This window comes from Miscanthus floridulus, chromosome 11, assembly GCF_019320115.1.
Source record: "Miscanthus floridulus cultivar M001 chromosome 11, ASM1932011v1, whole genome shotgun sequence".
Classification (NCBI taxonomy): domain Eukaryota; kingdom Viridiplantae; phylum Streptophyta; class Magnoliopsida; order Poales; family Poaceae; genus Miscanthus; species Miscanthus floridulus.
In genome coordinates, this window is record NC_089590.1 from 97047604 (window position 1) to 97070845 (window position 23242).

General features: G+C 46.2%; 1 protein-coding gene across 1 annotated transcript; it reads right to left on the bottom strand.

The window, feature by feature from the left end:
* Positions 1-246: 246 nt before the first annotated feature.
* Positions 247-10314, bottom strand: LOC136492753 (uncharacterized). The gene is made up of 6 exons (XM_066488762.1): positions 9842-10314; positions 9506-9558; positions 2507-2544; positions 2021-2339; positions 1560-1870; positions 247-1292 (listed from the first exon to the last, which is right to left on the bottom strand). The coding sequence occupies exons 1-6, from the start codon at positions 10125-10127 to the stop codon at positions 632-634; spliced, it is 1668 nt and encodes a 555-aa protein (XP_066344859.1). The 5' UTR covers positions 10128-10314; the 3' UTR covers positions 247-631.
* Positions 10315-23242: the final 12928 nt, after the last annotated feature.

Consider the following 23242-nt stretch of genomic DNA (forward strand, 5'->3'; position numbering starts at 1 on the left):
CTTTATAAAAATTGTTAGCAGTACGTATGTAGAGGTGGCATGGAAGACATTTTGATGCGTTGGACAACGTGGACGCTGCGCCCGCTAAGATGCTACGGGCTAAACGTGATTTCGTTACTCAGCAGCGGGTAAAAGATCAAAGCAAACACTGTCCCGTCTTGCTCTTTGGCGGCGGCTGCAGCAGCAGCAGAGGAAAAACTGTCATAGCATTTGATGCACCAGGCTAGTGTTGACTTTGCGAAGGTGTTGCATGAAGCGTCATTAGAAAATGCTTCTCTTTTACATGTTCCATTTCAGACTTACATTTCTAGCCCGCTGCAATGGTCGGGGTCCCAACTAGTTGATTCAAGACGCAAGCAGTCTCGAATCCTGCTTTTACAGCAATCCTTCCTACAATTGACTACAACGGCTCCTAATAACTACTAATTACAAATCTCAGCACAGAAGACAGCAGGTTGATCTTGATCATGATGTGCTCGCTCCTGCAGGCTGCAAACCAATAAAGTTCCCCAAGACCACACCACTCCCAGGTCCCAGCAAGCAGGTTGTAAACACCAAATGGTGGCTAAACGGAAGTGAGCAAACTCGATTGCCTAGTAACGGTAACTATGGCCAGATTTGTCGCCTAATACTAGATTTCTGAATCCCCAAAATCGTCTTTTACTTTGACCAACCTCCCACGTACCCACCTCATCTTAGCCTTGTCTTCTTGGAGTGTTCCCCGAGGGCAATCTTCCCTTGTTCCAGCCTTTTCTTCAGACCTGGGAGGATCTCCTTCTAGCTCTAGTGATTCAGCTGCGATGCCATTATGCTTTGCCGTGTCAATGACCATTGATTGCCTCACTTCTAAATCTATTATTCCGAAATCTCCATTCGCACTTTTAAGCTTTGACGAAGCCGAAGGGAGAAGAAAAGCCCTTTCCATGGAATTCTCTATCCTCTGATATAGTTGTTTTGTTCCGCTGAGTTCGGATACATCAAAATGGAAACCGAGGCCATTAACATTGCTTGGAGGAAATTCCATCCCATTTACAGATTTACTCTCTTGCTTCGACAGATTACTTCCATTCTGTGTCTCCAATCCATGATCGTGCAAGTTCAATAAAGCTGAGCTCCCTGACGCATCATTGGAAGCAGTTTCTTGAGGCCCTTCATCATCAACACATTCAAGTGACACTCTTGCCTCTGTAACAAGCTTTCTAGCTTCTATAAGTGATGCTTGAGCAAAAGGGTTCATCGCTGCAGCAGTTTCCAGAGCATCAGCAGCCTTTTCTGCTTCTGCAATCAGTGTCCTAGAGATAAAAAAATTAAGCAGCAGTTATTTACCAGAATAAAGAGAAATTGAAACACACATGAATGAAGTGCTAAATAGGAATATTTCCCATGAAAAAGAGTACTAACGAACATTCATAGATTTTTAGAACAAATAAAGAAACATGTACGGGTAAACAACGATGGATTAAAGCTATACATTCTTTTTTTTCCCCTGCCAAAACTAATAAGAGCATGTGTCTCACACAATAAAACCCCATTTTTCGCTTCAAAATAAAAAGGCATACCTGGCCCTTCTAATAGCTTCTTTCTTTTCTATTTCCTGTGCTGTCCTTTGAGCTCGAATCTTTGATATCATCTCCAATTTTTCAACTGCCATCGGATCTTTGTAGGGAGTTGCACTTTTCTTTCTCTTAACAGCTGCACTTTTTCCATGAACGTCCTCTAAGCTTACAGGTTTGGCTTGCATAGGTTTCTTTTTTGTAGTCTGTTTCTTTACACCTGGTTCTCCAGCAGGTCTTGGCTTTCTTGGTGTTTTAGTCACAGAAGATGATCCATGGTAGCTAGCAATTCCACTACAAACTCGTTCACGATATTCCTAGAGGAAGAGAGCACTCGAAAGTCAAGCAACAAACTCAAATGCTTATGCTATATGAAAATAGCCATCAAACTTCTATGGCCAATGCACGAGGAATGAGAAATAAAAGAGGCCCATATGGCACAAAATATACATATATGTAGCCCTTACTTGATCCAACCACTTCGCAGCAATGGCTTCTGCAATTTTTCTCCTCTGCTCAGGTGTTTTTGGTGCTCGTCTATTACCTCTTGGCCTAGGCATTGATCGCCTTTTCTGGACATTCTCCAACCACTCATGCCGCATTTGCTCACTCAAGATTTTATATGAATTCCATTCGAGGGAAACTCCACCAGCAAAGCCCTTTCTAGCTGCATCAGCTACCATGTCTCTCCACTCCACAAAGCAACCATCCTGGACCATTAATCTCTGTAGACGCAAACTCCAACCTCGCCTCACCCCCTCTGATATCTTTACTTTTGTCTCCTCGCTGTAACAAGTACAAGCACCAGTTACTAGGGAAGCACCCACCAGTATGTTTGATGTAGTTTCAGGAAATTGTCAAACGAAGTATTTTAAAACATTCTATTTAAACACATAGATGGTAGTCCATTTATTTTGTTTTACAAATACTAACAGATAGTAATCATTTAAGTCCTCTGTGCATGCCCCAGATTCGTCAGCTTTTTCCTAACCTGCACAATATGATAAACAAATCCACGAATGAAAGTATATGTCAGTACTCCATGGTCACTCCCAAAAAAAAACAATAGAATAATATGTAGTTTATCTTCTTGCAGAATTCAAACATTAATATATCTGGACGACTTTACAAATTAACTTCTGAGAATCCAGACAGCCAATTAAATATGACGAGGAAATGAGTCAATCTTTTTGCTTCTTTGTTCTACGAAGAGAACTCCGCCTATGTGGGCTTTGGTTCAGCAAGCGTCCAGTTAAAGGAGGGGTTTTAGGGTGCACCTGTAAAATGCACTTTGAAAGAGAAATCGTTGGGCGTACCCTCTTAGCGAGGCATTGGAACCCTAAATGGCAACCCGTGACGCGCCGTGTCGTGATCTGGGCATGGTGTCAAGTAACCAAGGATCGGGTCGTCGCTTCCTTAGTGGCGCGCTACATCGGCGCCCGGGTGTAGTGAAAAATGAGCAAGGGTCTTCGCATCTGAGTCGACGGGTGCGAAGGGTAAGGAAGCTAGTCGAACCAACTAGGATCCGTTTAGGTAGTTGGAATGTAGGGTCACTTACTGGTAAGTTAAGAGAATTAGTTGATACCGCGACTAGGAGGCGTGTAAATATATTATGCGTTCAAGAGACTAAATGGAAGGGTCAGAAGGCGAAGGAGGTGGACAATACAGGTTTCAAGCTTTGGTACACAGGGACAGTCGCGAATAGAAATGGAGTAGGAGTTTTGATTGATAAGAGCCTCAAGAATGGTGTGGTGGGAGTGAGAAGGCAAGGAGATAGGATTATCTTAGTCAAGCTTGTCGTTGGTGATATGGTCTTGAACGTAATTAGTGCGTATGCCCCCCAAGTAGGCCTCGACGAGAGTGTTAAGAGACAGTTCTGGGAAGACTTAGATGGCATGGTTAGAGCTATGCCTAGTAGTGAGAAGCTTTTTATAGGAGGAGATCTTAATGGGCATGTAGGTACTACAAGCGCAGGTTTCGAGGCAGTTCATGGAGGTTTTGGGTATGGTAGTAGGAATCAGGAGGGGGAGGAAGTTCTGGACTTCGCGGTAGCTTTTGACCTGATGATAGCCAACACTTTCTTTAGAAAGAGAGAATCTCATCTAGTGACCTTCAGTAGCGGACAACACTGTAGCCAGATTGACTTTGTCCTCGCAAGAAGAAAGGACAAACGAGCATGCTTGGATTGCAAGGTGATACCAGGAGAGTGTGTTGTTTCTCAACATAAGCTTTTGGTGGCAGATTTTCGTTTTCAGGTACGGGCCCGTAGGGATAAACAAGCTAAGATTGAAAGAACAAAGTGGTGGAAACGGAAAGGGGAGACGTCAGAGGTATTTAGGGAAAGGGTTATCAAAGAGGGCTCTTGGAAGGAAGAAGACGACATAAACAACATGTGGGACAAGATGGCAACCAACATTCGGAAGGTAGCCTCAGAGGTGTGTGGAGTAACCAAGGGAAGGGGACGCGAGGCTAAAGATACTTGGTGGTGGAACGAGGAAGTCCAAAGGGCTATTAAAGAGAAGAAAGAATGCTATAGACGCTTGTACATGACAGGAGTGTGGACAACATAGAGAAGTACAAGGTGGCAAAGAAGACTGCAAAACGAGCTGTAAGTGTGGCAAAGGGTACAGCGTACGAGGATCTTTACCAACATCTGAGTACGAAGGAAGGAGAGAAGGACATTTATAAGATGGCTAGGGTTCGTGAGAGAAAGACACGGGACTTCAACCAAGTTAAGTGCATTAAGGATGAAAGGGAGCACCTCTTGGTGAAGGAGGATGAGATCCGACATCGATGGCAAGAGTATTTTGACAAATTGTTCAATGGTGAGAATATGGACACAACATTTCAGTTGGATGACTCTTTTGATGACACCAATAGGCGCTTTGTGCGGAGAATCCAAGAATCTGAGGTCAGAGAGGCGTTGAAAAGGATGAAAGGAGGTAAGGCGATGGGACCGGATGGTATTCCAATCGAGGTGTGGAGATGTCTCGGGGACATAGCTATAGTATGGCTAACCAAGCTGTTCAACCATATTTTTCGATCGAACAAGATGCCTGATGAGTGGAGGAGAAGTATATTGGTACCGATCTACAAGAATAAAGGGGATATTCAAAGTTGTACGAATTACCGGGGAATTAAGTTGATGAGCCATACTATGAAGCTATGGAAAAGAGTTATCGAGCATCGCTTGAGAGCAATAACGCGGGTCTCTATGAACCAATTTGGTTTCATGCCCGGAAGGTCAACCATGGAAGCCATTTTCTTAGTAAGACAAGTTATGGAGCGGTATAGGGAGAAGAAGAAGGACCTACACATGGTTTTTATTGACTTGGAGAAGGCTTATGATAAAATACCAAGGAATGTTATGTGGTGGGCTTTGGACAAACATAAAGTCCCAACGAAGTACGTCGGGCTCATTAAGGACATGTACAACAATGTTGTGACTAGAGTTCGAACAAGTGATGGAGACACGGATGACTTCCCGATTAGGATAGGACTACATCAAGGGTCAGCTTTGAGCCCTTATTTGTTTGCTTTAGTGATGGATGAGGTCACAAGGGACATACAAGGGGACATCCCTTGGTGTATGCTTTTCGCGGACGATGTAGTGCTAGTTGATGAAAGCCGGACATGAGTGAACCAGAAACTGGAGTTATGGCGGGAGACTTTGGAGTCCAAAGGTTTTAGACTCAGTAGAACTAAAACTGAGTATATGAGATGTGATTTCGGCACTACTACTCGGGAGGAGGAAGATGTTAGTTTGGAAGGTCAAGTAGTGCCTAGGAAGGATACCTTTCGATATTTAGGATCAATGCTACAGAGGGACGGGGATATTGATGAAGATGTTAGCCATAGAATCAAAGCAGGGTGGATGAAGTGGCGGCAAGCGTCTGGTGTCCTATGCGACAAAAGGGTACCACAGAAGCTAAAAGGCAAGTTTTATAGGACGGCGATTAGACCTGCTATGTTGTATGGTGCAGAATGTTGGCCTACGAAAAGACGACATGTTCAACAGCTAAGTGTCGCGGAAATGCGTATGTTGCGTTGGATTTGCGGTCATACAAGAAAGGATCGAGTTCGGAATGATGATATACGTGAGAGATTAGGGGTAGCGCCAATTGAAGAAAAGCTTGTCCAACACCGGTTGAGATGGTTTGGACATGTGCAACGGAGACCTCCAGATGCACCGGTGCGTAGCGGAATCCTAAGCCAGGACAGTAACATGAAGAGAGGCAGAGGAAGACCGAAGTTGACTTGGGTAGAGGCAATAAAAGGAGACTTGAAAGGATGGAATATACCCAAAGACTTAGCCTTAGATAGGAGTGCTTGGAAGACAGCTATTCACGTGCCTGAACCTTGATTGCTTCTGATGGGTTTCAACTTTAGCCTACCCCAACTTGTTTGGGACTTAAAGGCTTTGTTGTTGTTGTTGTTGTTGTTGTTCTACGAAGAGCACCCTTCATCTGTAAAGAGCAACCCAGTTAATTTGTGCTAGTTGTGTGTTGAAAAAAGCACTCTTGTTAAAGAGTAACATTTACTGGTATCACTTAAGTTCACAATGATGGTTCAGACTCCACTTGGAAATGAATAGCAATTCACTAACATTAATTAAGAACCAGAATGCACACTGCACTCTGGTACAAAATAACATACATATTCATGTATATTGTTACACAGACCTGCCAGATTTGACTGATGCCTTATGCATAACAATACATAGATGAAATTATGAATGATGTGGTGCATAATACATAAACGATATTATGAATCATGTGGTCAGTTTGAGTTGTAGATTAAACACATTTTGACGAACAGGGCAACACGGCACCTGAACACCTTAAAAATAACTCAACCATGGGGGAAAAGACATCCCCATGGCTGTATTGAGAGAGAGGAGTACCAAATCCTTTAGGAAGGTTTTGACACAACTGATCTATTGCTCAGTTCACACCAAAACCACTTCAAAAACTGGAAAAACCTAATGGAACTGTCAAGCTTAGTGGGCATTTGGCAGGGATTCTCCAACCTGTTTTCTCTATAAACGACTTCCTAAACAAGATAACCAGTGAGCGATTTGAAACATAATTTCTTGAAACGTTTCATGTTTTCTAACTAGGAGCAAGAAACGGGCAGAAAGCTGTTTTTCACACAAGAAAAGGTTCCTTCTCCTCTCCCCCATGTACTTCCCAGCTAAATACATTGCTGTGTCATTGGTCAAACAACTTCCCTTCAGCTACAGAACAGCCCAATTCAGCTACATCACTCCTCCCTGCCTCTTGACGTCGCTGATTATTTTTGGTATATATATTTCTAGTCTATTGGTATATATATTGCCTCTACCCAAGTCAACTTCGGTCTTCCTCTGCCTCTCTTCACGTTACTATCCTGGCTTCGGATTCCACTACGCACCAGTGCCTCTGGAGGTCTCCGTTGGACATGTCCAAACCATCTCAACCGGTGTTGGACAAGCTTTTCTTCAATTGGTGCTACCCCTAATCTATCACGTATATCATCGTTCCGAACTCGATCCCTTCTTGTATGAAGGCTTTGTTGTTGTTGTTGTTGTTGTATTGTTATGTAGAGTTTATGATGTTATTATTTATTGCATAAAAAATTACATTTATTTTACTAAATCAGCATATACAGACAGGGGCACATTGTACAATTCAACCATCAATCTTTCTTTTAACAAAAAGAATCCGGTCAGTGAGCCAAACGATTTTACATGTGATTCAGATTCACCAAAGAAACTTTTCCTATGGGAAACTGAATCAGAAACATTTCTCAAACCAGAACCCTGCACCCTGCACCCAGCCAAAGCCACCCTAAGAAATAGAAGGTAAACATTTTTCAAATGTACAATCAGTTATACATAAATAGCCTATGTTCACATATAGCAACATTTGCTGAATGAATATGATGTACTGCGCTTGAAAGTTGAAACATCAACATCATCCGTGGTTCCAGGTCATAGTGCACAGATCGACAAAGACACTAAGAAAAAAAGTTAGAATTCTCCAGTGTTCACTAACTGCAATTTCTGGAAAATATTGAAAAGATGTCCTAAGGCTTCCCAAAATTGGGGATATAGAAGAATAAAAGTGCTATCATTCATGAAAAAAAAACTTAAACAGGTGCATTTTCCAAGATATTTAATAAAACTTTTAAGAAATTTTGTTAAGTTGAACAAGACAGAACAGATTAACAAAATTTAAGTACATTATAAGTCTGGAAAAGGCTCTCCTGCTCAGTGGCGGAGCTTGATGGGAAAACAAGAGGGGGCCATCAGCACTAATTTCTTACTTAATATGCATATTATTAATTTTAACCACCAGCTTAATAGATATTCAAGGGAGTTTTCAATCAACAAGGAGAGGCCATGGCGGCCTAAATGACATTTTATTACATAAACGGATAAACCCCTCCCAGCTAGGGATGAAAACGATACGGATATTTTCCGACCGTATTTGAAACCGAGTCTGTTTAGAGGGGCTGAGATCTATCCGTATCCGAGTCCGGATATCGAACATCCGATATCGTATCCGTATCCGAATACTCAAATCGCATATTTATGATGTCGATATCCAATCATATCCTATCCGACATAGTTGACACTATCCGTATTTGAATTCGAATCCGGACAAAAATATAAAAACAAATGTAATATCGATGATATCCGTCCGTATCCGATCCGTTTTCATCCCTACTCCCAGCCAACTTCCTCTCATACCCGCCCCCCCCCCCCCCCCCCCCCCCCCCCCCCCCCCCCAACCCCCATTCCCCTGCGCGTGCGCGTGCCAAACTAAGCCAAGCCTTGTCCAGTTAGTACTAGCCATATCACTGGGACCCAGCAATACCAGTTAGACTTATCTGCTATCTCCGAATTTTAGTACTGTGGCTTTAGCTAGCCAGATTACAGGATTCCCAAGCTTGAGAACCTGCTGCCATCATACTTCATCGATGGATCATCAGACCCAGAAAATGCTTGCCCAGCTATGACTTGTCAGTAAACACCCGATCAGTAAAACCCTTGCCCTGACAAGCCTGCACCGGTTCGCACCATTTCTCTGCTACATGTCACTAGTTGAAATGTGTTGTTGTCTTGAAAATGTGCAGCAACTTGACATTCCATTTTCGCTGCTCTAAGTATCTGCGAGATCCCCTTGCATCATCATGTTTTTCAAGTCCTTAGCCCATGTCATTGTTAGCCATTTAGCATCATCTGGATGAAATGCTACATGAGGTATGACTTCAACAACTACTAGAAATAAGAACTAAGGGGGGAGACATTAGTTTGGAAGGACAGGTAGTGGCCAAGAATGGTAACTTTCTATGTTTGGGAACCATGCTAAAGAGACATGGTGGCGAATGAACAATGCGCCATGCATAGGAGGTAGGCCCTAAGCCCCTAATGGACTGGACATGACCCCTTTAGTTCCAGGCTCCAGTTAACTTGTCCAATTCCAGTATGTACTGTAAAACGACTTGGCCCCCATAATTCACCATCAGATCACTGACAGAACAATTGCTGGGCAGTCCCCAGTTCCACAGCTGTGCCCGTAATCTCCTCCCATTCAAAAAGTTTAATTTTGGTGCACAAAGATTCAACAAGTCAAGCATATGTTAATCATATGTGCATGTAGAAACATTACTCTTATTTTTTTGGAAGTTTCAATGTATTTCTTCAGTCAACCAAGCAGTCGTGGCTACAAGGCCTAGACTAACATTATACAGTGCCAGGAAGAGGCACCATTTCCTAGTAAAAGGACTGGCATGAGGCTTGGTAACATCTTTTTAGGGAGGGAAGATTTGTCTGAATTAGCGTACAATGCTAAGCTTATGAGGTAGTGAGCTCAAACACACAGCTAACAATAAGCAATCAGCATGTGACAATATAGTAAATACAGCAGACCACGTAAACAATAACTATAATTCTTACATGACTTCACCTTGGGGTCCTGCATTGCGATCCTGGTCCTCTCACGAATTCGCTGCAGTGTCTCTGCACATGGAATTCAATCAAATAAGGCACTACCGTTCCCACAGAGAGTTGTATAAGCAATTATATCTCAGTTAGCAGCCTCTATACTTTATTCTGTTCCTACTCTAACCTATGCTATACTACAGCCTCAACTCTGAACCATGTACTACATGTCTACGTAATAATCAACGGCACCTCGAGAAATCCAGCCATTATGCCCGTCAAGATCCACGTCACTAACAAATGGCCGCCGCATTTCCAAAACAACCTATGCACAAGGAAACTAGAGAGAGAACAGGTATACCTGGGCTATGCTTCCTGCCCTTGTTCCATGGCGTGTTACCCTTGTTCGCCTGCGAGATCCGAGTCCGCCTGAGCCTCTCCCTCTCGTCCACGTCCTCGGCCTCCTCCTCCACCGCCAGGAGATCGGTCCCCACCGCGCCCGCGCTCGCGACCGCGCGGACCGCGCCTGCGCAGGGGCGTCGCGGCGTCGCGAGGCGCAGGACCCTCCGCCGCGGCGGCCAAGGGGTCATCTGCTGGAGCCGCGGCCAGGAGGAGACCCAATTGCAGCCCTGCAGCTGCGGCGCCATCGGACTAGTGGCGATGACGGAGTCTGGCGATTCGGACGGGGAACGCAGCCGGTAGCCGGCGTGGATGGCACGCCGGAGCGGATGGAAACGGAGGGTGGCGAGGAGGCGGCCGGTTTGGGTCCCGGAGCTGGTGTCGCCGCGTGCGCGTGTGGGGCGGAGGAGGAGCGTGGCGGGGATAAGAGAGAGGGCTTTGGTGTAACGGGCGCTAGAGGCACGGTGGTTTAAGAGACGCTCTCTCTTCCCCCTCCGTCCAATGATATACGCTTTTCCTAGTATTACGCTTCTGAAAGCGCAATCAAGTCAGAGAAGGAGAAACGGCGTCGTTCACCTGGTGATATTGCACTGTTATGTGGGCGGCAATCTACTGAGATTCAAAACCTCCAGTCTTTACCTGCTGCTGAACCTAGAGCTAGAACTAGGAGTCTGATAACTCGAACTGAACGTGGATGGAGCTTTAGGGAGTCTGGTAAGAATGGCGGATGGGGCTACGTGATCCGAGATGAAAGTGGCGATGCGATCCAGTCAGGGTCAGGACGAGTGCCTTTTTGCGAGTAATCCGTTGCATATGGAGCTGATTGCTTGTGTAGAAGGGGTGAAGGCAGCGGCAGCTCTGGGAATCAACAATATAATTCTTGAAACGGATGCACAACAAGCGGTCTGGGCGATACAGGGAGATAGACTTCAGACTTGCTGTGGTGGGAGGTTTAGTCCATGATCTAAAAGGATTGGATAGCACAGAGCTTCTCTACCTTCTGTGCCAATTATGTACCGCGTGATTGTAAGGCCCCGTTTGGTACCGCGCCGAGATGCTTCGGCTCCTGCACGGTAGCGTGTCAGAATCGGAGCCGGAGGAGCCAGAAATTTCGAGCTTCACCGGTTCCGTGTCAGGGTGTCAGGCCGGAGCCGGAGCTACCTGGAGCCATACCAAACAGCCGCTAATAGAGTAGTAGCCTATGAGCTAGCTTCTTTAGGGAGCAGGAGCCAGAATTTGGCGCCCTCTGTGCTGGCCGGAGTGCCAGAGTGTCAAGCGATTTAGCTGACATGGTTGAGTAATGGAATGAAAATTCCCGTCCAAAAAAAAACTATAACATGTTTTGATTTTTTTCAAACATATAATTTTTATTATATACTTAGATATATAAAGGCTAAAATACATTAAATTGAAACAGAGATATTTATTAAAGTTTCAATTTAAACCGATAAACTTTAGTTTCATAACAGCATTAAATTGAAACAGACGTTAGATGTACGAGTTAAGGCGAGAGGCGACGGTGTCAAGTGTACGGTCACATCTCATGCGAGCCAGTCACAGGGAACGATTTTTTTCATTTTCGTTTCTCCGAAACCAGATACCTGTCCCAGTCACGGTCACGGTCACGGCCACGGTGTAGGTATCTACGAACAGTCCCAGAAGTCTGCCCAAGCATACTTATATATATATATGCATGGGCATCAAACACTCTATGAGTGAATCATGCTAATATATATTATTATATGATTGATGAACTTCACTGCAAATATACTCGCGGGTACATTAAATATTTAACTTTTATTTACTTGTCTAGCGTTAAGGGACCCCAGCCGACTATAGGTCGTTCACCAGCCTAAAAAGGATAATCGATGAGGGCTGATAACAACGATAAAAAAAAAAGAATAGCTTGTTTATGTTGCTTTGGGAAAGTGTTTCTTTGAGTCTTTTCAAGAAAAAGGAAAAACAGAGAACCGGAGAAACCGCCATTTATACCAGTTGCAAAGAGGTACTCGATTGGTTTCTAGAGACTATTTTCTTTTTTCAAATCACAGTTCAAAAAGACTGAGTTGGTGAATCGCTGTGGATGGACATGTTATCTATCACTAAAAGAATAATCTTATTGTCGATAGACATGTCACTTCTTACTAAAATAACAAATCCAGAAAGATACAAGAACTTGTGTCAATTCGCTGCTTAAGGTTTGTTTAATAGAGCTCTTTTGATTCCTATAATTCTATGGAAAGGATTATCCAAGATAAATGACTCTATGGTTAAAAGTGTTTCTCCAAGATAATTTTTTTAAGAAAGTAACCAAGTGGATTCCTAATTCTATGGAAAGTGATTATCCAAGATAAGTGATTTTATGGTTAAAAGTGTTTCTCCAAGACAATTTTTTAAGAATGTAATTAAATGTTAGAATTTTTTTCATATTATACATGTTCGGTGTTCTAAATATTAATGTTTTTTCCTATAAATTTAGTTAAACTTGAAATGTTTTGACTTAGAATAAACCTAAAACATCATTTATTTTGGGATGGAGGGAGTAATTCTGTGTATAAAACTATTTGGTGGAACTAGTCTTAGGTAAGGCTTAACATGTGACCGTCACCTTTTGCTTTTAAGGGCACTTGTCTTGGTTCCATGCATCTGCAGACTACCGATTCGATTTGCTTTTCCCCTGGTTCGCTTTGGCAACACTGAAGCTGCTCTAAGCTTGGGGTTAGGCATCGTCAGGATGGACCCGTCCCACCTCCCCCCTGACCCTTCCCTTCCTCCCGACGACGGCGGCACCGCCCGCCCCCCCACTGTCGGGCCTCCATCCAGGAGCCTACCCACCCCTTCCTAGCACAGATCTGAGCTCCCCTCGACCTGATCTATCCATCCATGGGGTCAGTGGAGGGGTTTCCGGTGCTCCTCGGTGAGCCCTGCCTCTCCAGAGTGCGCCCCTGGAACCTGCGTCTCCCCTCAGCCCAGCCCGTCGGAGGCCATTCAGGCGCTGGTGGTGGTGGCCAGCGCTAGCTCCCTCCCCCAACCCCAATCCCAGCCTGCCTGTTTCCCCAGGCGAAGAGGCTGCGCCCATGACTGAGGACGTAGCTGTTGGAGGATGAGGTCGTCGTCGAGGACGTCCTTGGAAGGCGAGGACAAAGATGAAGACGATGACGACTGATGCGGCTCCTGCCCCCGCGACCGCCGCCAACCAACTCCACTGGCGTGCACGCGGTGTGGGCGCCGTCGATCGCATCGCCATCGTCACTATGGCCGACAAGTGGCCCTTCTCCAAGGCCATCAAAATCCCTCTCCCCCACAGTTGCCCCCTTCCATCCTAGAGGCAGCTCAGTGCGGCTGCTCCAAGGCTAGTCATTGGGCAGACGCTGACCTCGACTGCAGTCATTTCCAACGACGAGCCCACTCATGCTGCCACGCGCCTGTCGTACCTGGACATCGCTCGCAAGGCTCTCTGGGCCACGTCTCCCACGCCAGAAGGGGGCTCTGAACGCGACGCAGCGTGTAGCCGCCGTCAAGGGAACTCACCTGGTGCAGTGCAAGGGGGAATCGACATCATCGGCGTAGGACCAGTGGGCCTGATGGTCGTGGGACACCATGGCCGTAGGCCGCGCGTGTGCCCATGCAGCATCGCCTTGCCCTATAGTAGGCGGCAAGGGTCCCGGTGCATTAGCGCCTTAGCCAACACCATAGTGCGTCGGTGCCTGGCGCGTCTCGGTAGCCCCGTCGAGGGCCCGACATCAACACCAATGGTTTCCAAACTGTCGAGAGTCGTCGTCACCGGCACTGTCCGGGGAAGGCGGCACCCAAACACCACCACCCCGTCCCGCCAGAGCTTGTGGGTCTCTGCTTCAACTGCCTTGCACACGACCACATCGCCGCTCAATGTCGCTCTCCATCCCGCTGCTTCTGCTGTCGGGGTACCGGCCATCAGGCCAGGGCAGTGCACGCGTGACCGTTCACCGGTGTGCAAGCAAGTGCAGTCATCGGCGTGCAAGCCTTCATCCTCATTGGCATGTTGCCCCAGCCGGAGTGCCTCTAAGGGACGTCGCCCTGTTGGTCCGAGGTGTCCCAGCTCGTCGCTAGAATGTCGCGCTACGCCAGGCCAGATGCCGGCAAAAGTCTTCGCCTTGTGTGCAGTGGCCGACTGCGTCATCATCGTCGCCATAGCAGCACCACAACAGCAACCTGCTAGTATCCCCACCTCTAGGTGCCATTAATAACCGTCCCAAGGTCGAGGTCTTCATCGCCCAGAGGAACATGGACCTCGCCGCTTCTGGTGCGGACCTCCCCCTTTTCTAGTCACACTTGTTGGCAGAAACCAACCAGCCACCACGCCGGAGGAGTTCCTGGCGCACCTTTACTCGAAGTTCCATGTGTCTGTGAGAGCGGCCAGATCCTATACTTGGCTCAGAGGCCCTGTTACACATGAGTGTCGGTAGGACGACCACTCTTGCATTGATATGCAGGGAGGCACAATGCAGATACAAATGGTGCACCGGGAGCCTAAGCTCGCAGTGGACTGTTTCTTGGGGGTTCAGCGTTGGGACTTCGATCACATGCTGGTTGAGGTGGAGGCAAGGCTCACAAGCCAGGCCATGTCGGAGGTGGCCCTATGCCTTTTTAGGGTCGGACGAGTGTGGCTTGGGCCAAACCTCACCAAGGACATCACTCCTAGAGTTAGAGCAGGCTGGGGGATCACCACCCCCGGTCTAGGTCGACTTCCCCAGCAGCCATGAAGATGCAGACGGAGGTAGTTTAGCCATGCCGGCTGTTGATGGCGGAGTGCCTCACTCAACAGCCATGATGTTGATTTAGGAGAGTTTGGAGGAGTGGCTCTGCCTTCCTCTATAGACACCCCTCATCCATGGGTCATCGAGGTTGCGCATGCCTCAAACACCGGCCCCTGTTACATCTTTGTGGCGCTAGTGACCGCATTGCTGCCAAGCCGCACGAGGCAGGCTCCACCAAGCAGGCTTAGTGTGTTCTTATGAAGAAACTAGGAATGGTGGCACCATCGCTCAATGTCAACTCCGAGACGGCGTGTGTAGCACCCGGTTTTAAAGACAAAACCAAATACACACTATATGTGAGCCCAGGAAGTCAAATCTCACATATAGCCACAATTAAGAGTAATATCAAGAGACAATACTTATTACATAACGTATTAGTAAAAGGAAAATAACCTCAGAGTAAAGACAGCAGAAAAGTCGACTCCGATCTTTAGGCGAAGACTCCAAATCCACAGGGACGACTGACTGGTTGACCACAAGCCTAACTCCTCCAAACCAGCAATCTGGTACCCATCCAGGATTTTTATCCAATGTATAGAAAAGTAAAACAAGCGTAAGTACATGTCATACTTAACAATTATATCATGGGGTTCATGAGGCTCAAAAAGCTGACACTGGTTTAACTATGATTAGCTTTAATAGATTATCTTTTTAAGCAATTGAGTGGCAAAGAATTTATCATTCCTATAAACACATGATCAGGTAAACATGATAATGTATAGCATAAACAATTAATCATTAGTATCATTATCCATTAGTGATCATCTCTATTTCATAAGGGTCCAAGGCTGCTCGTGTTTGTGAGCATGGCTGTTATAACAGTTTTATCCTCTACAGAGTTTGTACACTTTCACTGTGAGTCATGATTTACCCTTTCGCCTAAGGTGATCAGCCTCTTGACCCACTACCAAGGAAGGTCGGCAGGGTTCACTATGAAGCCTTTCAAAAAGTTTGTCTAACAAGTTAGGGCCGCTAGGCGTATGTGGCCCCTCTCTAGGAGTGGCACGCGTGGGCATCGCAGCACGGTACACACAACCTAGCAGAAAAGGAAACATACCCTCGTGCGCCATAAAGGTAACCACTAACAAGCTAGAAAAGGTCCTCATACTGAGCTAAAGCCAGAGCCATATAGCCCTCACAGCTGTACTGTAAGTCCCGGATGATCGCTTACAGATAAGTCCTTAGGGAGAGGAATCTGAAGCATTTAGAAAGTAGCTAAACACTTCCAGCCCCCTGTTTCCATGTTGCTAAAAAGTTATGTTTTAATGTTTATTGCATATACCTATTAGTCAAGTTACAAGATCATGGTTTTGATTAAGCATTAGCAAAAACTACCCAATGCAATATCCCAAAGGTATCAAGGAATCCAGGATATCAATTAGCTAGGGAATTTACTACAGTTGTCAAGGTAGACACATGCATCATGAATAAAATGATTAATGGTGAATAGGTGTTAAGGATGGTCCCATGCTATACTTGTCTTACACACTGATCCTTTGGTAAGCTTTACTCTTCACGTCCTTCTTCTTCTTCTGGATCACCACGTGTATCTCACCGACTGGACGTAATTCGTAGAACACCACACAAACATCCATATACATACATGCATAGCATACATTTGCATCTATATTAGAATAGTACACCAATCATTGAAAAATTAGTAAAAGAGATTGAAACACTGATTCTACGCATTGCTACGAACACATAGTCGCGAGAAGCACGCTAATTGGAGCTACAGTTGAAAAGTTACAACTACCGAGAGATTTGCCTTATACGTGGAAAAGAAACTATAGGCTTCATTTATGTTAACTATATGAATTCATATACAAAAGATATTTTATAAACAATATGGATTGAATTAAGTCAATTTTAGATTTAAATTATAAACAAAAGTAAACAAATCATATTTTATGTATAAAACCTAGTTGCATAACCATTAATCAAGATATGATTTAAACCATATTATTTCAAAAATAACAATATAGTAAATACTATTACTAATGCGTAGATCCCGTCGTTATGAATCCAACGCAACTTGAACGGACTATTTCAGAGTTAAAATGAATAAGTTACGATTTAAACAAGTTTTCATATAGTTAAATAATAAATTAAATCTACCCATGAATTTCAAGTGTTGAAAACATGTCTAACTAGTTATATAATCACATAGAAAATATAAATACGGTCCTAACGCAATTTGAATGGGTCAAATCGGACTTAAAACACAAAAGTTATAGCCTAAATAAATCGAATGACAAAATTGTAAATAACTAAAACGTATTTTTGGAACCAACCGAGCAAAATACGCTTTTAAAAGAAGAAAGGTAAACTGAGAAACACGTAATGGACGGCAGGTTCTATTTTGAATAAACTGAGGGGCGCTTCTGAAATTTAGCCAGCGCGAAGGGGTATCGTAGATTCTGGATCATCGGATTATATTTGAACGGCGGTGATTTGATCGCGGGGAAGGAATAGGAGAGCCGGCTGGCGGCTACAGAGCACGGACATGGCAGTCGGCCATGGGCGAAGGCGGACAGCTCACCGGTGTCCGCGGTTCCAGCGATTTCGGCCTCCCCTACCGAAACCAAATACGCGGTGATGATCTACGGGTGTTCACGAACTCTACGGGCTACCTATCGGGGATGGAGAGCACGTCGGGGAGGTGGTCCCACTGGTGGCGCCATTGTTGGTGGCTCGAGAGGTCGCTGCTACGCCGTTCTAGGGCATGAAACAGCAAGTGGAAGGCATGGCGAGACGACGGAGCTTACCATGGGTCGGATAGAAGGATGCGTGGTGTCCTGGGAAGCCTCCGAAGCACGGATCGACAGCGACGGCGACTGGAGAGAGAAAGAATGCGCGAGTGAGGTTGAATCCAGGCAAATCAAGGCCAAAAAGGGGAATTTATGGCACCTACAGTCGTAGGGGAGTACGGCGGAGCTCCAGGAGACGTCGGCATCGTTGATTAGGTACCGGTCAGGCGTATTGCGGTGGCGGGGAGTGCGAGCTTGAGCGGCAGTCAGGAGAAGGGGCAGAGGAGAGGGCTCGGCTCAGTCTTTATAGGCAGGGCGAGGCTGCGGCGTACAAGGAAGGGGAGCGGGGGACGGGAGGATTTGGTCGCCTTCCATGCGGGTGCGGTAGACCGGCAGCTTGCCGTGCATGGCTCGTGCCATCGCCGGGCGAAGGAAGGAAAGAGCGGGGAAGAAAGGAAAGGGAGAAGAAGGAAAGAGTGTGGCCGGCTGACAGGGGCGGGGCCAGCGTCGCAGCTGAGAGGGAAGAGAGCGGGCGCGCGAGCGTGACGTGGAGTAGGCCGAGCACCGAGCTGGGCCACGACGCGTGCGCGTAGGCGCTGGAGCAGGCCGCGAGCACGAAGGAGAAAAGGAAGGGGTCGCACGAGGCCTGCATCTAGGCCAGATGCACGAGGTGGGCCGCACGGTGAATGGAGTAGAGTTGGGCTGCGCGGCGCTTGGCCTAGAGCGAGGAGGAAGAGGCCAGGCGGAGCTAGAAGGTGGGAAGGAGGGGAAGGGAGGGGACGGCTGGGCCAGGTGATGAGCTAGGCCGAGCTGTGGGAGGGGGAAGGAAAGGGCCGCCGAGTGGGCCAAAACCGGGAAGAGAAGGAAGAAGAGGCTGGGCCAATTCCTGAGGTTGGGCTAAAAATGGAAGAAGGAGAGTTTTTCAAATTCAAATTCTTTTCCAATTTCTAATTTTCAAATCCAAGACCAATTCAAATCAAATTCAAGTATATTTCCCTATTCAGATAAAATGAACAATTTTGTTAGGCTTCCCAAGATAAACTTTACAACTTTAAAAATACTTTTATTTTCTAATTTTCTTTTCTTTCTTTTCTTTTATTTCAAAGCCATTTTCAATTTCATTTCAAAAGCATTTTAACCATTTTGACTTTTCAATTAAAACCACTCAACCAATAAAATCAAATACAATGGCATGCATGCATCAAACATGTTGCTACCTTATGATGTATTTTAATTTAATGAAAATTTTTATTTCCTATATTTCATGTGCACAAAAATTCCAACTTAAATCAGTTTAACTCTATTTCAAAAGAGGCAAATTTTAGGGTGTTACTAGTGCGCAAGTACAAGACTACCTTCAGGGCACCGCTGTCAGACTCCACCCAGGTGGCGCTGCAGCTTCTTTTTAGTGGAGACTTCGACCCAGTAGCCATGAACTTAGATATGGTCATGTTGGACGAGGTGGCCAACTAGCCCCTTCACCACAGGCACCACTAGTCGCTCAGTAGTTATGTTTATTGTGTAATTACAACCACGTGCGAGTTTGTTGAGGGTGAAAGGTGTGGGTTTTGGTAATCTTTGGATTACCGTAACTAACTTGACACTGACTATGACAAAACTCCTTTATCCTGCTTAATAAAAAACATGCTAAAGCACGATCTTAAAAAAAATTGCTCTAAGCTTCCAAGTTGATAGATCTAGATGCAAGAGCCAATCAGCTCCAGCGCCTGCATCCAACTCAACTGTGTTTGTCGGGCTATGTATGCAAGCTTTCATTCATCTAAGAACGAACCTAAGCACCCTCTAGTCGTTCTATTTTTTTTAGCAATACTTCAACATTACTTTTTAGTGGGGAAACAATGTTTTTCTCTCGCAACGAATCAGCATCAGCAACAGCTAAATTTCAGCGAAATGAACAGGACAACGTTAGCTCTACATTTCTCTCATCAGGACACATATAAAAAAATCAAACTGATGGCAAGGACCCACATCAAATTTACTATCATTTATGCCAGCTTGCTTTGGCCACCTCTCAGGGTGGCCACGTCGCCCGCAATTCCCTCGTCCGTTGGATCTTCCATCGGATGGCCGCCGTTGCTTGAAACGGATTTTGACGGGAGTGGATTCTGGCCCTACTTCTCTTTTTCGTGCTTCCCTTTGATATTGTCTGACTTTTACTTCGGAGCCAGCCCACTGAATATATACAACGGCTTCTCCCCCTTTCTTCCTCTCTCTTCACCGCTCCCTCCCGCTCTCCCTTTCCGTCCCAATTGCACTAACGGCCGCGGCCACCGCCACCACCGGCCTACGCCTGCCCGGTGGCATATCCCGCATGGAGGATCCGGCTTAGTATGGCCCACCCTACCATAGTGGGGGGCCCTACCTTGCTGCTGTGGACCCCACTCTTACAGCCAGCCAAACCCTAACTCCGTTGCTTTCGTGTCCCTGCCGCTCCACCGTCCGCCTCCGCCTGCGCTGGGCTCCATTGGCCGCCTACGCTCCTCCACGGCCTCACACGGGAAGGAGCCCCCACCAATCTTGGCCTCGGCGACTCCCCTCTCTCAAAGGGGCCCGTCCATTACGTCCTTGGGGGCTCAAGGCTGCTCCATCGTTTGTGACCTCTGGGTGGCTGCACGGCTGCGGTGCTGCGTCCCCTCCGGAAGGTTCCAAGGGCCTGTCCTTGTTCTTCCCTACTGGTCCTCTTTCCCTGTCCCTGGTAGTTTTCACGGTCGTGTTTTACCTTTAGTGCGAGGCGAGGGCGCCCTCGACGCGGCACTGCAGTAGCATAGGTGGGACCCGACAGGCTGCCGGTGGCCGCTGGTGCGGTGCGAGCGTGGCGCACCCGCATGGCCAGGACCCAGCATTGGGCGTGGGTGTAGGGCGAGCACCCACTCCCCCGACACATCATCGCAGCGGCGCGGATGGATGTCGCTCTAGTGAATCCTTGTCCTTGGCCGGGTTCGTCTACTAGGTGGCCGGATCTATCGCCTGGTTGGCCAGATCCGTCGCCTTCTGCGCCCGTCCGTTCGCCTAGGTCATGGATAGCGACACGCACGGGAGCACTAGGGTTACCGTTTCCACACCATCTCTGGTACCCACCGCTGAAAGGTCCTTATTTGGTTTTGGTAATTGAGTGACAACCTAGGTGGACTAATTGTGTTTATGTGAGATACACAGGTGATTAGTCCACAGGTACATGTGTATGAGCAACATATGCCATGAAGGTGAAAATGGCTTGGAGATGTTGCAAGGCTCACACATGTGATGATGAAGGAGCTTAAATGCACATGAGACATGACATTGAGTCATGTGATCAAGGTGGAGAAGATCAAGACAACACTTGGCTTGATGGACCGGTTGCAAGCGTGAAGGGCAAGTCGAAGGCTTTGGAGTGATGGACCGCGTGGCGGTGAAGCTTGAGCAAGACTTGGCACCGATGGACGATGGCAATGGTGAAGAGCAAGTAGAGTCAAGATCGATGAACCAATATGATCATGTGATGATATGAAGTGGATCATATCATTGTTGATCGTGTTGGTGCATGTGTTGCATCGATATTGAAGGAGATGGAATGGAATGCGCAAGGCAAAGGTATAACCTAGGGCATTTCATTTCACCGGTCATAGGTGTGTAGAGAAGTTTATGACCGGGTTTAGGATAGATGGCCGTACTATCAAGAGGGGCAAACTTGTTTGCATATCGGTCATCTAGTGCCACTCGAGTGATCTAACTTTGCATCGTCGCTAGGATCGAGTGGCGTGGCAAGTTGAGTGGCTAACATCCTTTGGGAAATGATTGTGAAAACGCTAACACACATACACATGGTGGTGTACACTTGGTAGTGTTGGCACATTTACAAAGGAAGTGATGTTTGCAGGGTTGAGATGGGTTTGGGTCGGCGGGATTCTGCGCTTTCGGGAAAATGGAATTCCTATTTTCTATTGCGCCGGATGCAAATTCTTGGTGGTTAGCACATTGGAGCAAGGGTGAAGAAGTTAGAAGTGACCGTTGGAGTCGGGACACGTTGGAGCTACTACATCCTGGTCAGGTCAAGTGACCGTTGGAGTCAGGGATACGTGGCCATCTGCGGGCGACCAGGACGCTGAGGTCCAGCGTCCTGGTCAACACGATCGGAGCGTCCGGTCAGGCCCGACCGTTGCCCAGTGAAGAGGGTAACTGGCTAGTTTAGCACTTGGGGCTATAAATAGAAGTGGCCTTCGGCCATGGCTGGTGCTGAGCACCTCAAGGGACTTAGTAGTCCATGCTTGTGAGTGCTTGGGAGCCCTCCATCACACATATACTTGATAGTGATCATTCGATTGTGTGAGTGAGCGATTCTAGTGTGATTGCATCATGAGGTTGCATCGAGTGGCACTAGGTGATCGAGTTGCAAGTCCAGTGGTGCTTGTTACTCTTAGAGATTGCCACCTCCTAGATGGCTTGGTGGTGGTCTCCGTCGAAGCGTGCAAGAAGCTTGTGTGGCGCTCCGGAGAAGTGCTTGTGAGGGGCATTGTGCTCGCCCCGCGGGAGCCGCGAAGAGCAACTCTAGTAAAGCATGTCATTGAGCTACCCTCACTCAAGGGGTAGGTTCTTGCGGCGCCCGACGTGCGGGCTTAGCGGGTGATGCTAATTAGCCGCCGAACCACCAAGTGAGCGATCGACACAACGGGGACTAGCGTGTTGGCAAACACGTGAACCTCGGGAGAAAAATCATCGTGTCAACCTTGTTCTTCCCGTTGGTTTGCATCCCCATTACACAAGCTTGCTATTACTTTTATACATATTAAGCTTGTGTAGTTGCTCTTGTAATTAGATAGCTTGTGTAGCTTGCTAATTACCTTCTTGCTTGTGTAGCATAGAAGTAGCTCCCTTGCGTGGCTAATTTAGTTTTAGTAACCTTGTTAGTCACATTGCTTAGTTTGTGTAGCTAAGTATTTGTGCTCTCTAATTAGGCATTGGTTGTCTTGTTATTGAGCATTGCTAGTGAGCATCGTTAGCTTTGTGCTTTTGCTTACTAGCATGTATAGGAGCTCTCTTGTCTCTTAAAGTACTAGTGGCATAGGTTTGTGTAACCTTGCTCCTAAAATTGTTTAGGAGAGCTCTAGCTAGCCCGACACCTTTGTTGCATAATTGTTATCTTTGCAAGGTGCTAGTGAACATATATAGTGGGGTATAGTCTTGGCTAGACCGATAGTTTTAATTCCGCATTTGTATCGGTTAGCCGACGCGATTAAGTTTTAGAAAAGACTATTTACCCCCCCCTCTAGTCGCCATCTCGATCCTTCAACCGCCGGTGTGTCTAGTCTCTTTGTTCCATTCTATTTCTACATTGATTCTAAAATGTTATATAAATTCTAATGATTTATTTATACATTGATGCTACATAAATCAACTATGGCAGAACCGCCTAATCTAATGCCTCTCAGGAGTGCTTGTCTTTCATTAGACACTAAGCACCCAAAGGAGAACACTAAATTACTCGGTTCCGCCGGGCACACCCCAGGAGAGAACCCAAAAATCCATATTTTTGCCATCAGGATCACAAATGAGAGAATAAAGCTTACATCATTCTTAACCATTTCTTACATCACTTTACATGTACATCAAAGTATGATATTTATTATTATAATAGCATAATATAATCATATTATCAGAGTTATGAATAATTTAATTTAACAGTTGAATATAAACATGTGATCAGAATTACATCGGAAATAAATAGCTAATCATGACATGATGAAGTATTAATATATAAACTACAACAATAGATTATGAAACTTTCCTTTATAAAAGCATTTGGTGAAAGTTATAGGTATC